Genomic DNA, 15,000 nt, shown 5'->3' with positions numbered 1-15,000 from the left:
ACTAAGCCATCACGAGAAAAACATCAACATTCCACATAACTAAGCCATCACGAGAAAAACATAAACATTCAACATAACTAAGCCATCACGAGAAAAAAACATCAACATTCCACATAACAAAAAGCTATCACTTCCTGAGTGTGTTTCGACAGTGACTTCACCTTCATTCCCCCCCCATCCCCCATCCCCCTTCACCCTTCCCCTTTCCCCCCTTTCTCTTAGATATTGCGGGAAAAGAAGTCCCGACAAGACAAGCGGAATGAACTTCGTGTACTTCTCCTACCAGAAACTTCAGGACACACGTGACAAGGCTAACATTTGGTGTTCCGTTAAGGGTACTCGCGGTGAGTTGAAATGGGGAGAGGAGGAGGAAGTGGAATGGGTGTAGGTGTGTGTGTGTGTGTATGGGGAGGGAGGTGGGAGAAGGAGAGAGGCGGAGGGAGGTGGGAGAAGGAGAGAGAGAGAGAGGGAGGTGGGAGAAGGAGAGAGGCGGAGGGAGGTGGGAGAAGCAGAGAGAGAGAGAGAGGGAGGTGGGAGAAGGAAAGAGAGGGAGGGAGGTGGGAGAAGGAGAGAGAGGGAGGTGGGAGAAGGGAGAGAGAGAGAAGGAGAGAAGGGAGGGGAGGTGGGAGAAGGAGAGAGAGAGAGAGGGAGGTGGGAGAAGGAGAGAGGCGGAGGGAGGTGGGAGAAGGAGAGAGAGAGAGAGGGAGGTGGGAGAAGGAGAGAGGCGGAGGGAGGTGGGAGAAGCAGAGAGAGAGAGAGGGAGGTGGGAGAAGGAGAGAGAGGGAGGGAGGTGGGAGAAGGAAAGAGAGGGAGGGAGGTGGGAGAAGGAGAGATAGGGAGGGAGGTGGGAGAAGGAGAGAGAGAGAGGGAGGTGGGAGAAGGAGAGAGAGGGAGGGAGGTGGGAGAAGGAGAGAGAGAGAGAGGGAGGTGGGAGAAGGAGAGAGGCGGAGGGAGGTGGGAGAAGGAGAGAGAGAGAGAGAGGGAGGGGGGAGAAGGAGAGAGGGGGAGGGAGGTGGGAGAAGGAGAGAGAGAGAGGGAGGTGGGAGAAGGAAAGAGAGGGAGGGAGGTGGGAGAAGGAAAGAGAGGAAGGGAGGTGGGAGAAGGAGAGAGACGGAGGGAGAGGTAGAAGGAGAGAGACGGAGGGAGGTGGGAGAAGGAGAGAGAGAGAGAGGGAGGTGGGAGAAGAAGAGAGGCGGAGGGAGGTGGGAGAAGGAGAGAGAGAGAGAGGGAGGTGGGAGAAGGAGAGAGGCGGAGGGAGGTGGGAGAAGCAGAGAGAGAGAGAGAGGGAGGTGGGAGAAGGAAAGAGAGGGAGGGAGGTGGGAGAAGGAGAGATAGGGAGGGAGGTGGGAGAAGGAGAGAGAGAGAGGGAGGTGGGAGAAGGATTGGAGATAGAGAGGGAGAGATAGGAGAAAGAGAAGGGAGAGGAAAAGGAGAAGAGGAAAAAAGAAGGTAAGAGAAAGAGAGGGTGGGGGAGATGAGATTGGAGAGGGAGAGGGAAGGATAGAGGAAGGGAAGAGGGAGAATGACCGAGAGCGGGAGGTGAGGGGGACAGGGAGAGGAAGGGGATAGGGAGGAGAAGAGGGAGAGGGAGATGGAATGAGTGTGAGAGATAAATAGAATGAGATATAAATGAGGAAAAAATACAAAGATTAAGAAAAAATGAAAAAATATATATATAAAGAATGAGATAGTGAAGATGGGGCACTTTTGCTTACGCAAAACGCTCATGAAAATATTAACATGACTTACCAATGAACCTTCATGCAATCCAGCTTTATCCAACAGCTAGCACCGATGGTGGTGGCAGTAGTGGTAGCGGTGGAAGTGGTGGAAGTGGTGGAAGCGGTGGCGGTGACAGTGCTGAACAAGCGTCAGGATGTAACAAGGGTAAGGAAAAACCGACACGTGTATCCTATTCTGTATGTAACACATACCACACGTACACGCACGCGAGCGCACACACACACACACACATACGTGTATATATATATATATATATATATATATATATATATATATATATATATATATATATATATATATATATATAGATATATAGAGAGAGAGAGAGAGAGAGAGAGAGAGATAGATAGATAGATATGTATATCTATCTATCTATCTATCTATCTATCTATCTATATATATATATATATATATATATATATATATATATATATATATAGATATATATATATATCTATATATATATGTATATATATATATATATATATATATATATATATATATATATATATATACATACGTGTGTGTGTGTATGTATATATCAAATCATGATTCCTATCACTAAACTGATCACCATCGTTATATCGTCATATCGTTACCATCCTCCTTCCAACGACAACCGACGTTTCTCCTGTCCTCCTTCCTTCAGTGTGTGGCCAAGCCCCAGCAGGCGCAGGGGCCACCAGGATAGTGGGCGGCCAGGAAGCGGACAACGGCGAGTATCCATGGATGGCCCTGTTGGAAATCTCTGCCGGCGGCCTCGGCGATCTGTTCTGCGGCGGTGCCATCGTCACGACCACGCTCGTCGTCACAGCGAGTCACTGTGTCGATTTCAACAAGTTAGGCTCTGCGGTTTTGGTATCCTCGTGCCGTCGTCCGGTGTTCGGTCTGGTCTCTTGGGACAGGAAGGGGGAGCTCTGTGAGGTCTTATAGTTACCGTCTTCATTTTTCTCTTCCATTAGATAGGATTCGGTGAAATAAATCCACGGGAGCAAACCCTCTTTTCAGTCAGTTATTGTGGAAGATGGCGGTCTTACCCATTCAGACTTCTTATTGTTTTCACTTCTGATAATACGCCTTTAGAAGCAAGCTTATGTATGTGTGTGTGTGTGCGAAGGATTCATGCTGAACAAGTTGAGAGAGATAGATAGATAGATAGATAGAGAGAGAGAGAGAGAGAGAGATAAAGAGACACAGAGATACAGAGAGACAAGTGACAGAGAGAAAGGCAGAGACAGAGAGAGAAACAAAGAGACAGAGAGAGAGAGACTGTGAGAGAGAAACAAAGAGACAGAGAGAGAGAGACTGTGAGAGAGAAACAAAGAGACAGAGAGAAAGAAAAAGAGACATAAAAAAGAGAGAAAAACAGAAAGCCAGAGAGAAAGAAAAAAAGACAAAAAAAAAAAAAGAGAGATAAAAAGAAAAAGCGAGATATTGAAATACCTAGACAAACCCACACAAAGAGACATCAAGAGAGCGTCTTCCCTTCCACGAGACTAAAACTTCCTCCCAAACTTCCTCGCCAGAGTGACGGTCAAAGTCCTGGCGGGTAAGCATGATATCGATTCCAACAAGGAGACCAACACACAGACCATCGAAGCCAAGAGAATCACCAAACATCCAAAATATAATTCTAGGACACAGGTAAGCCTCGTTTTTTTCTTTCTTTTTTTATGTGTGTGTGTTTGTATCTGTATGTTTGTGTTTATGTGTGTGTGTGTGTTTATGTTTGTGTTTGTGTGTGTGTGTTTGTGTTTGTGTATGTGTGTGTGTGTGTGTTTGTGTGCGTTTGTGTGTGTGTGTGTTTGTGTGCGTCTGTGTGTGTTTGTAAGTTAAGAGTGCTCTTTCTGGCTGCTACGTAATAGAGTGCTAATATTTGTGGAAAACGATGAGAAATAATACTTATCTTAATACCAGCATTGGGATAAGGGGATAAATGTACCCCAGAAATATCCCCTTTGGAAGAAATAAAAACAGCGCGAGGGAGACAAAATATAAAAAATTCTACAAATAACCTCAATCAAAAAAAAAAAAAAACATGATCTTGCACTGACACTAACAAACTACAAATCTCCACAGGCCAATGACATCGCAATAATAACGCTTAAGAAGGCACTAAAATGGACAGACAACGTGGGGCCTATCTGCCTCCCTCCCAGCGTTAACTTTGAGGATCGCGTTGCCGTGGTTACTGGCTGGGGCACGCTGGAATATCGTGAGTAAATATTCATATCAGTGGTTTTCGTGATTCCAGGCTATTATGATATTACTTTTTTGGCTTATGAAAGATCACAGAGAGATATATATAGCTGATGCCTTACATGAATAAATCCTATAGGAATACGTCGTAAATCATTATCATTTTTACTATCTTAGTAAATATGAATTCTTTCTATATTTACCAAAAGCCCAAATCTAAGTGATGATATCATGTGATCATATCGCGTAAAGAAAATATTAAATTAAGATGATATCTCCTCATAATTATACCATCATCACTAATTGGGTCTCATCATAAACGCAACGCAGAAGAGGTTTAAAGAGAAAAAAAAAGAAGAAAAAATCACTAAATACTCTACAAGGTCATACGAGCGTAATAGTACTGCTAGTCTTGTAATGAACAATGACCTGCATTTGCAAATTAGATATTTCCTCCCGACGTGAATGCACGGTAGACTGAACTCTCTTAAATGTTTGCATGAAAAGAACAAGAGAGAAAAGATATATATGTTAGTGTCTAACAAACATGATGATTGTAGTTATAGCCTCTATCACAAATATTATATATATATATATATATATATATATATATATATATATATATATATATATATATATATATATATATGTATATATATATATATATATATATATATATATATATATATATATATTGTGGAAAAAGTGAAGTTCATTTCATTTGTATTTTTCATCTGTCTGTAATAACATATATTTTCGCAGTGGGGTCATTTCCGTCGAAACTAAACGAAGTGGCCGTTACGGTCACAGAAGAAAAGATCTGCAAGGATGCTTACGAGTCTTCTGATTTTCCTGTCACTGGCAAACATGTAAGTATCCTTAGGGAGTTAGAAACGTTCATGATATTACGGTAAACACACACACACACACACACACAATGTGTATATATATATATATTCCTCATAATATCCTTATTAGAGTGTCATTTTAGGTCCTAAGAAGATATTTCCCTTTTCCTAGATCTGCGCCTCGGATCCTGGGAAGGATGCTTGTCAGGGTGACTCAGGAGGCCCGCTTTTCATCAAAGAAAATGGGAAGTGGGTGTTGGTGAGTAAGGCAGTTTTTTTTTTTTCTTTCTTTCTTTTTTCTTTCTTTCTTGTTCTAGAGAAAGAGAGAGAGAGAGAAATACAGCATTTCTTTCGTTAGCCTCTTCTTTTTTTTATATAATTTTCTGTGAAAGTTTAAGTGTCCTAAAATAAACAGAAAACAATGGAAGATGTTTTCACAGGAAATAATAGGCTCAAGCATATACAAAGACTATGTATGTAAAACACACACACACAGACACACACACACACACACATACACCCCAAAGCACCGAAAAAGACCACATTTCTACACTATTCCAGATCATTCTTCTACTTCGCCCAACAACCAACTCCACACACGCCATGCACTGTGTCCCGTAAATCACTCGCTTTAAACTAAAACCGAGTAACAACATTACCAGCATTAATAACATGTATAATCAATGTTTATATATATATCTTGCAGATCGGTATAGTAAGCTTCGGCATAGGCTGTGCAGCGGAAGAATACCCTGGTGTTTATACTCGCGTTTCTTCTTATAACTCCTGGATCCTTGATAAAGCTTCATCCGGGTCCTGTTAATGACTTGTATCATTAATCGAATAAAGCTGCATAGCCTTTAGATCAAAGAATACATTGAACTACACACTTCCCACCCACCCCACCCACCCCCTCTTTGTCTCTGTGCATGGACGGATGTTTACATTTATAATTCTGATGAATCCTTGATAATGATGATAATGATAATGAGGAAGATGAAAGCTATGATGATAATGATGATGAAGATCAGATTGACCATCATTATCATAATCATCATCATTATCATGTTGATAAAATGATAGATGATGTTGATGATTAAGAAAATTATAATAACAATGATGATATCAATGTTACGAACAGCGATACGAATATTTATTATGTACGCAATGTGCATGTGGTTATATATACATATATAAGGAAAATGCAGTTTTCATGCCATGTGTATATATATAGTTTTATTTTAAAATATACATTTTTATTCATAATAAAATCATTATGATATTATGCCTCTGGAAACCCAAATGAAAGTGATTCCTTTTCCGAACGCGTCGGCTTCGATCCAAAAACAAAATGGCGCTGTGACACACCAAAGCGAAAAACATTTTCTAGCATGATTCTACGCTTTTATTTTGCTCTTTCCTTTGCATAAGAATGGATGTAATGAATTTCTACTGTTAATCATCCGTATTGCTAATTTTATTAGAGAATGAAAGTGAGAAAATATGAGCGAATGAGAGAAAACAAAGGAGGTTACAAAACATGAAAGCGAAAAAGACGGAATACTTTCGAGAAAATGAGAGATAGCGACAAAAAAAAAAAAAAGAAACAAAAGGAAATGAGAAAAGACCTTAACTACACAAACATATATGCATCATAACACAATCATGTTAAGCAGCATAATAAAATAAATTCGTGTATTTTCTGAGAGATAGCTTGTGTGTGTGTGTGTGTGTTTGTGTGTGTATATACATATATATATATATATATATATATATATATATATATATATATATATATATATATATATATATATATATATATATACATATATATGTGTGTGTGTGTGTGTGTGTGTGTGGGTGTGTGTGTGTGTGTGTGTTGCGTGTTTGTGTGTGTGTGTGCGTGTGTGTGTGTGTGTGCGTGTATTTATATATCCACACCTCTATACATATATATATATATATATATCTATATATATATATATATATATATATATATATATGTTTGTGTGTATATACATACATATATATATATTTATATATATATAAATATATATACATATATATATTTATATATATATATAAATATATATACATATATATATTTATATATATATATATAATTATATATATATACATATATATTTATATATATAAATATATATATATATATATATTTATAAATATACAAATATATATATATATATTTATATATATATATACATATATTTATATATATATATATATATATCATATAATTATATATATATATTTATACTTATATGTATACATATTATATATATTATTATATATATATATATATATATTATATATATATATATATATATATATATATATATATGCGTATATATATATGTCCAGGTGTTCATTTTCATGTGTAAATGAAAATGGAAAAAAATAGAACACCTGACAACTATGCGTTGCCATGGAAACGTAAGCGACTCCTGGCAACTGTTTTACGCATGCGCGTGACAATCGAGCAGGTGGGCACGAGTCACGGCCAGTCACGACGACACTGGCTACTCACAAGGAAACAATAGAAAATTATTGCTGACGGACGACCTGCACTTGCATATCCGTCACCGCATAGCCTCAAGGTCTCTTAGCCGTATATACAAGATAAGTAGAAAAACAAACAAACGCAGACACAGTGAGTAATCCTGCAATATTCAGATTAAAATAAAAAATGAATAGCCGGCTAGTGAAAGATCGCCGGAGGCGAGTGAACTAAACTTTGAAAAGTCTACTTAAATATAGATTTCGTAATATAATAAATCAATATTTAGGTGCATTAATAAACTAAATTGTTACTCTCCCTGTGTCTTAAGTACCCTAAAAAAATAATAATAGAAATTTGAAGAAGAAATATGTTTTAAATGGAAGTATGCTAGAATATAGACTGAATTAATCACAAATGAATAACTTATGGTAAATTTTCCGAACAACGCCGCGTTACGAAATACCACAAAAGTGGTATCGATGGATTCCTCTCAACCTCTACTATTCATATATAATCTTAACCCAATGACCTACCTAACTTTGCCTAGTTTTGAATTAATCCCTAGCCAAGGGGGTGCTTCGCCCCCCCCCCTGGACCCCCCCTTCTTAGGGCACATCGTGCAACATACCTTGGGCAAGATACCCCGAAACCACCATCCTCGCTCTGAAGTGTAAACATGGCTGTGTTTACGTATTTACGGCTAGCGACAAGCTGTGGACTGGATACCCCCAAGGAATTACTTGCATGTGCTGTTATGCTTTCTCAACAGATGGCGCAATATTCCCCATTGTTTACAGTATAATTATAGAGTGCCCTCTATTGAGTGGTCGCGTCATCATCGGTCCTAGTTTCCTATCCTGAGGAATATATAAGACGAAGAGGTAAATTTTCCGAATAACGCCGTGTTACGAAATTCCATAAAAGTGGTATCGATGGATTCCTCTCAACCTCTACTGTTCATATATAGTGGAGATAATGCGCGCTTCCACCCCTGGACCCCACAATCTGGGTCTCTTTTTTTTAAGGCACTTAGTGCTACCTCATCCTAAGTCGGGCCATATTTCGTATGCAAAATCTTAACCCAACTACCTACCTAACTTTGCCTAGGTTTTAATTAAGTCCTAGCCAAGGGGAGCTTCGCCCCTCCTGGACCCTCTTATTTAGGGCACTTCGTGCAACATACCTTGTAAAAAATACCCCGAACACCACCATCCTCGCCCTGAAATTCAAACATGGCTGTGTTTACGTATTTCTGGCTAGCGACAAGCTGTAGACTGGAAACTCCCAATGAATTACCTGAATGAGCTGTTATTTTCTCTCGATAGATGGCGCAATATTCCCCATTGTTTTACCGTATGATTATAGAGTGCCCTCTATTGAGTGGTCGCGTCATTATAGGTCCTAGTTTCCTATCCTTAGGAATATGAGACGAAAATTCAGTTGCTGGCATCATGGCGCAGTGTGATGGTTACTCGTGGTCGCGGCATTTTCATCACAGAAGTAATTACGTATCATAAGTATCATGAAGTGCCCTGAATAGGGCAGGTCCACAGGGGAGCGTAGCCCCCTCTTGACAAAGAGAGAGATTTATATATTATAATATATATATAGAGAGATTTCATATTATGATATATAGAGAGATATTTTTATATATGATATAGAGAGATATTTTTATATATGATATAGAGAGATATTTTTATATATGATATAGAGAGAGAAAGATTTATATATTATAATATATATATAGAGAGAGATTTATTTATTATAATATAGAGATAGATTCATATATTATAGAGAGAGAGATTCATATATTATATAGAGAGAATCATCTCTCGTAACTCCTTCCGGGCTGTGGGAATGGCCTGTGCTACCCTTTGGCTTCCGGAACGCCCCAGCGACTTTCCAGAGGCTCATGACCCATGTTACCAGTGACCTGGTGGGAGTGAGGTGCTACCTGGACGACCTAGTGGTGTGGAGCGAGACTTGGGAGGACCACTTGATTCGTCTTCGATCGTTGTTCCAGGCCTTAGCAGACGCCAATCAACCTGAAAAATAGCGAGTTCGGACATGTCCACGTCATTTTCCTTGGTCATGTCGTTGGTCAAGGCAGTGTTGCACCTGTCGGGGCCAAGGTCAATGTCATTCTACAGTATCCAGTTCCAGAAAACAGAAGGGCGCTGATGAGATTCATCGGGATGATCGGCTATTACCGACGCTTTTGTCAAAACTTTGCTCAGGTTTCTGCCCCTTTAACTGATTTGCTAAGCACTAAGGGCCGTAGTAAAGAACATGTGGGGTGGGGCGTCGGGAAAATGTGACGGGTGTCGGGTGTAGGACGTTGGATAAAATGTGGATAAAATGTGACGGATAAATAAAATAAAATAGGTTAAATAAAATAAAATAGGATAAATAAAATAAAATAGAAAATGTCTATTGCTATTTTATTTTACTTAACCTATTTTATTTTATTTATCCGTCACATTTTATCCAACGTCCTACACCCGACACCCGTCACATTTTCCCGACGCCCCACCCCACAGGTTCTTTACTACGGGCCTAAACGTACTTTCATATGGTCAAACGAGTGCCAGAACGCCTTTGACAGACTCAAGCGCGTCATGGCTAGTGTTCCTGTGTTGCAAGCTCATGACGTGGATAAGCCATTCACGATAAATGTAGATGCGAGTGACAATGGCGTGGGTGCAGTTCTCTTCCAGCCAGATTCCAATGACGTGCTACATCCTGTGTGTTATTACTCGTATAGATTTAAGTCCTATCAAAAGTCATATTCTACGGTAGAAAAGGAAGCCTTGGATATTTTGCTTGCCCTAGAAAAGTTTAAAGTTTATTTGACCTGCACTGCTGATCATATAACCGTAAATACAGATCACAATCCCCTTGTGTTTATCGAAAGGGTAAAATTTAAAAACATGCGTGTTCTCAGGTGGGCTCTCCCTTCAGCCCTATAACATAAACATTATTTATATCAAGGGCAAGGACACTGGGATGGCAGATACCCTCTCCAGATCATGAATCTATTTGTGTACATTTCTTTCATACTTTTTTCTATATCTAGTTAGCTAGTTTTTATTTTTGCAAACTTTTTCCCTCTGGTTGGTTTTCCTTTTGGGGGGAGATGCTACAAAGCCCAGATAAGCCTGCGAGGTGGTTTGCCCCTGAGAGAGGTGGTTGAGTGGTTCGTGGTGAGGGAGTGGAGGGTTGTGGGGGACTTGCTGGACCGCCGCCACGCCACCACCACTGGGCTTTGGCTTTGATTTTTCTGTTTCATATATTTAATGTGTTTCAGTGATTACGACTGATGGTTTTCATCTTTAGGGTCAGGGCGATTTCTTGCTGTTGTGATAAATCGCGTAGGTGCGTATGGTGACGGTAATTGTATTGAAGTTATAATAATTAATAATTAAACGAAGAACCTTACTTTATTCTTTTCCTTCCACTATGATTGACTTTACTTGCTTAAAGTATGGAAAATATACAGATACAAAAAGTCTACATATCTAAATATTTCAGTTAGGTGAATACAAAATATGAAGTGAATAGCACATGATAATACTTACTTTTAGTCCTTGCAATGAGAGGAGAGAGAGAAAGAAGGAGAGAGAGATTGATTTGATTTGATATAGTTTATTTACAGAACAATTTACATGCCCTGCAAAAATCCAGGGTATGATGTCAAGCATCAATCCAAACTGGCTAAGCTTCTATTGCATAAAGGGCTTAGTCAAGCACAAATCTTACATACCTGAGGGGCTGCATTATACTGGTTAACATATTTACATGTTTTACCTGGTCGGTAAAAAACATTTCATGTCACTGATCATGTCAGACAAGACCAGTGTTTATAATAAGATTAATATAATCTTAATATAATCGACAGGATGCAGTTTCCGTACAGCAAAGCAAGTAGTGGTTGAGACTATGATTTAGCTTTTTTGCACAAATTAGTGGTGATATGTGACTAGTTTTGCATCCAAAACTGCATCCTGCACATATTGTATAGTATAGTGATAGCCTATGCGTAGCCTGGTTAGTATAACTTGTTGCCTCCGTGACAGACCTTTATAAATCTCATAGGGCTTATCCATGTATGATGTCCCGGCAATAATTTCATAATGCCCGATAGTGCCATGTCCATTCTTTTTCATCTTTTCTGTAGCCCATACCTGATCCTCATAATCTCTTAAACAGCTACTAATACGTCTTTTCATCTGAGTAAGAGATAATGGTACAGCATAGTGTGGTTCTCCATAGGAAAGTGCGAATTTGGCTAACTGATCAACTTTTTCACATGATGGTATTCCTATATAAGAGGATATCCAGTGCAATGACAGTTGTATACCCTGCTCTGGGTGAAACGAGAATTGCATGACATGAGGTGTGGAGCAATCACCAGAACACCAAGATACCTGTAGGAGTCTGTCCTTGCAATAACTTGTCCACCTAAGCTTGGTATATAGGGCAGCTGACGAGGTCTGGATATATGTTTGGTTTTGATAGGGTTGATTATGAGGCCAAGAGAAGCACACTTTTTGCTGAATCTCCTGAGTAAATATTCCCCCCTATCAAAGACCGATGAGGATATCATCCGCATATATATGATATGACATTGCATAGGTCTCCTAACTCAATGTTCAGTTTGCATAGAGTATAAATGCATAAGTATGTTAAATAATGTAGGGGACAATACTACCCCTTGTGGGGTACCTAATTCTAGTTTACCGAAAGCACTAAAGGTACCTTGGTACCATACTTTAACTTTCCTTGTAGATAAATTGTCCTTTATCCATAACAGTAGCTTTCCCTTAACTCCCAAGAGAGTTAATTCATGGAGAATTGCTGTTGGAGAAGCTCTGTCAAAAGCACCTTTAAAGTCTATGAAGTATGAAGACTGCTTTGCTTCCATTTAGGTACTGTGCTAAACACATCTGTGTTCCTTTCCCTTTCTGGAAACCAAAGATAGATGGATGAATTTGGTCTTTGGTCTGATAAAGAAGACGAGTGAGAGGGATTCTTTCACAGGTTTTGGGGAGACAGGATGTTAGTGAGATTGGTAGAAATTCGTCTGGGCGTCCTGGTTATGGAATGGGAATAATGGTTGCCTGTTTCCAGGAGGTAGGCAGAGTGCCTGTAGCATAGGTTAAGTTGAAGAGATCTAGAAGAGGATTTCTTCCCTTTGTCTGTACCTTAGCAAGGAGCCGGATAATGTCATATGTAATGCCATCGTCCCCAGGTGCAGTGGATTTCCCAGTCTTAATTGCTGCAAGAAGTTCGTCAGTTGTAAATGGTATGTCAGCATCATCTGTTAATTGATACTGATAATCAATTTCATTGTTGTGTTTTAAATTAGAAGAGCACCTGCGTATGGATAATGGAAGATTATCAAGAGAGAGAGAGAGAAAGAAGGAGAGAGAGAGAGAAAGAAGGAGAGAGAGAGAAAGAAAGGAGAGAGAGAGAGAGAAAGAAAGGAGAGGGAGAGAGAAAGAAAGAGGGAGAGAGAAAGGGAAGGAGAGAGATAGAAAGAAGGAGAGAGAGAGAAAGAAGGAGAGAGAGAGAAAGGAGGAGAGAAGGAAGGAGAGAGAGAGAAAGAAGGGGAGTGCGAGTGTGAGAGTGAGTGTGAGTATTATACTGGTTATTGTGTATGTAGGTAAAAGCCGATGTGGATAATTTCCTTGTATGATTTTGTGGGTTAAATGTGCCATAAATATGTATTTTGTAGTTTGTGTGTGATGTTATGTGATCGAATTTATATATATAATATATATATATAATATATATATATATATATATATATATATATATATATATATATATATATATCCTATTGCTACTCTTGCAGCAAAGTTTTGTAGTGTTTGCGTTTTGTTTGTTGAACCCCAGATGTTTAGGCAGTATTTAATGATACTGTGGGCTAGTGTTTGTACGACAGTGATTCTTGTTTCTGTTGGGAGATGTGTTTTATGTGATTAAAGTATATTAAATTGACCATTACTTTCCTGTAATTGTAGTCAATATGCATCTCAAAGGTCACTTATCTGTCTATGTGAACTCCTAGACTCTTTTTTTTTTTACCGAGGTGTTTGGTTTGATGTTGCAACCTCGATATTCTGCAATGGTATCTGTAGGGAGTCTGGCTATGTTCTGACGACTGCCTCTAAAAAATTATTGCGTTTTCTGTGGATCCAGTTTCAGACCATTTCTATCAAAGTAACTCTTTACTTCTATGACGGTTTATTTATTAATAAGTTCAATTTGCTTACAGGCAGCTTGAAGAAATTGGGAGTCATAGGCGTACTGAATGACAAGTTTTTTTTTGCAACATTCGACAGGTCATTAATAAATAAAGTAAATAAGATTGGACCTAATATGGAGCCTTGTGGAACACCAAATGACACTTGTTCCTTTGAATATAGATTTTCACGTATTTTGACAGACTAAATAATTTCTAAACCACAAGTTATTAATTCCGTGATATCTTAGTTTGTTGAGAAGAATTTCATGGTTAACACTTCGACAAATCACATAGTGAGCAAGTTTATTTGGTTGCTGTCTATGTTGCTACAAATTCTCTTTTCTTATATGACCCTGAAGGGTAGCATCAAATCTGTTTATTTTGAGACCTTTGTGATTGTTATTTCTATCACTCATGGCTCTCTTAATGTTGTCGTTTATCCGAGGAACAAGAGGACGTCGAATTGGTTTTGGTTTTACAAGGAGCAGAGGCACCTATGGCATTCTCTATCACATTCGTTAAAATAATTAATTACTCGTCATTCAACTTCATCTGTTGAGCGTGTGACCCTCCAAATCACACGCCACGAAACTTGAATCCAACGTGTTTCAGTCTCCTCCGGAAGGAATCGTTATACCAGTTCGTATTGACGTACAGGATCTCCCCGCACGTGTCGAAAACTTGTCCCTGAGGGTCTTGGTATACGAGTCTCGGCTGACGGTTGTCCCAGTACGAGACGCTACGGAAGCCACGTTTCTGTGAGAGAGGGAGAGAGAGAGAGAGATGAGAGGTATAGTGTTGTGAGATCTTGAGAGACCATGGGTAAAATGGGTATAAGAGATGAGGGGTATAGTGTTATGAGATCTTAAGATATCTTGAGAGATGAATATGGGAGTGAGAGAGAAAAAGGGTATCGTGATGATGAGAGATAAGGGGTACCGTAATGATGAGAAATTGAGGATATAGTGATAATGGGGGAAAGGGGATATAGTAATGATGAGAGATAAGGAATAAGAGGGTCTTATAATAGTGAGATGTAAGGGATATAATTTTGTCAGAAATAAGGTGCTTAATGATAACGAGAGATATGGGATATACTGATGATATAATGTGGAGAAATAATAGTGCTTTTAAGTTGGTGATAAGCTATAAAACACAATGAAACACAAGGTATATGGGGATGATAAGAGTATCACCTCATATTTCATGGTCATGTGGTGTTAACGCCGATGACGGCTTTAAAGTGTTAACGCCGATGACGGCTTTAAAGGACGTAAATAGAGATAGATAGGAAAAGGAACGTTAACGAAAGATAGAAGAAAGAGAAAAGAGATAAAAGAGAAGAAGAGAACAAAAAACTCAGACACCACTCCATACGGAACCAATAGCCGCTCACAGGGGCCTCGACGGACAAACATATTTAATGCTCTCCATATGGG

At 39.1% G+C, this 15,000-nt stretch overlaps 2 protein-coding genes across 2 annotated transcripts in view; one reads left to right on the top strand and one right to left on the bottom strand.

Annotated features, from left to right (window-relative positions):
* The window catches only part of LOC122251373 (serine proteinase stubble), a 13,488-nt gene extending 7,144 nt beyond the window's left edge, over positions 1-6,344 (top strand). The window contains exons 6-13 of the mRNA XM_043013285.2: positions 223-344; positions 1,786-1,887; positions 2,393-2,582; positions 3,270-3,387; positions 3,823-3,958; positions 4,705-4,811; positions 4,963-5,049; positions 5,497-6,344. Coding sequence (XP_042869219.2) covers positions 223-344; positions 1,786-1,887; positions 2,393-2,582; positions 3,270-3,387; positions 3,823-3,958; positions 4,705-4,811; positions 4,963-5,049; positions 5,497-5,613 — 979 coding nt within the window. The 3' untranslated portion in view covers positions 5,614-6,344. The remainder of the gene's footprint in view (positions 1-222; positions 345-1,785; positions 1,888-2,392; positions 2,583-3,269; positions 3,388-3,822; positions 3,959-4,704; positions 4,812-4,962; positions 5,050-5,496) is intronic.
* Positions 6,345-13,189: 6,845 nt separating this feature from the next.
* LOC122251377 (putative methyltransferase-like protein 24) overlaps positions 13,190-15,000 on the bottom strand; it is a 13,817-nt gene continuing 12,006 nt past the window's right edge. Inside the window, exon 7 of the mRNA XM_086553055.1 lies at positions 13,190-14,317. Coding sequence (XP_086409181.1) covers positions 14,138-14,317 — 180 coding nt within the window. The 3' untranslated portion in view covers positions 13,190-14,137. The remainder of the gene's footprint in view (positions 14,318-15,000) is intronic.

Source organism: Penaeus japonicus, unplaced genomic scaffold (assembly GCF_977035675.1).
Source record: "Penaeus japonicus unplaced genomic scaffold, GWHDUDI00000001_assembly GWHDUDI00000027, whole genome shotgun sequence".
Lineage (NCBI taxonomy): Eukaryota > Metazoa > Arthropoda > Malacostraca > Decapoda > Penaeidae > Penaeus > Penaeus japonicus.
This window is presented reverse-complemented; position numbering and strand designations above follow the sequence as displayed.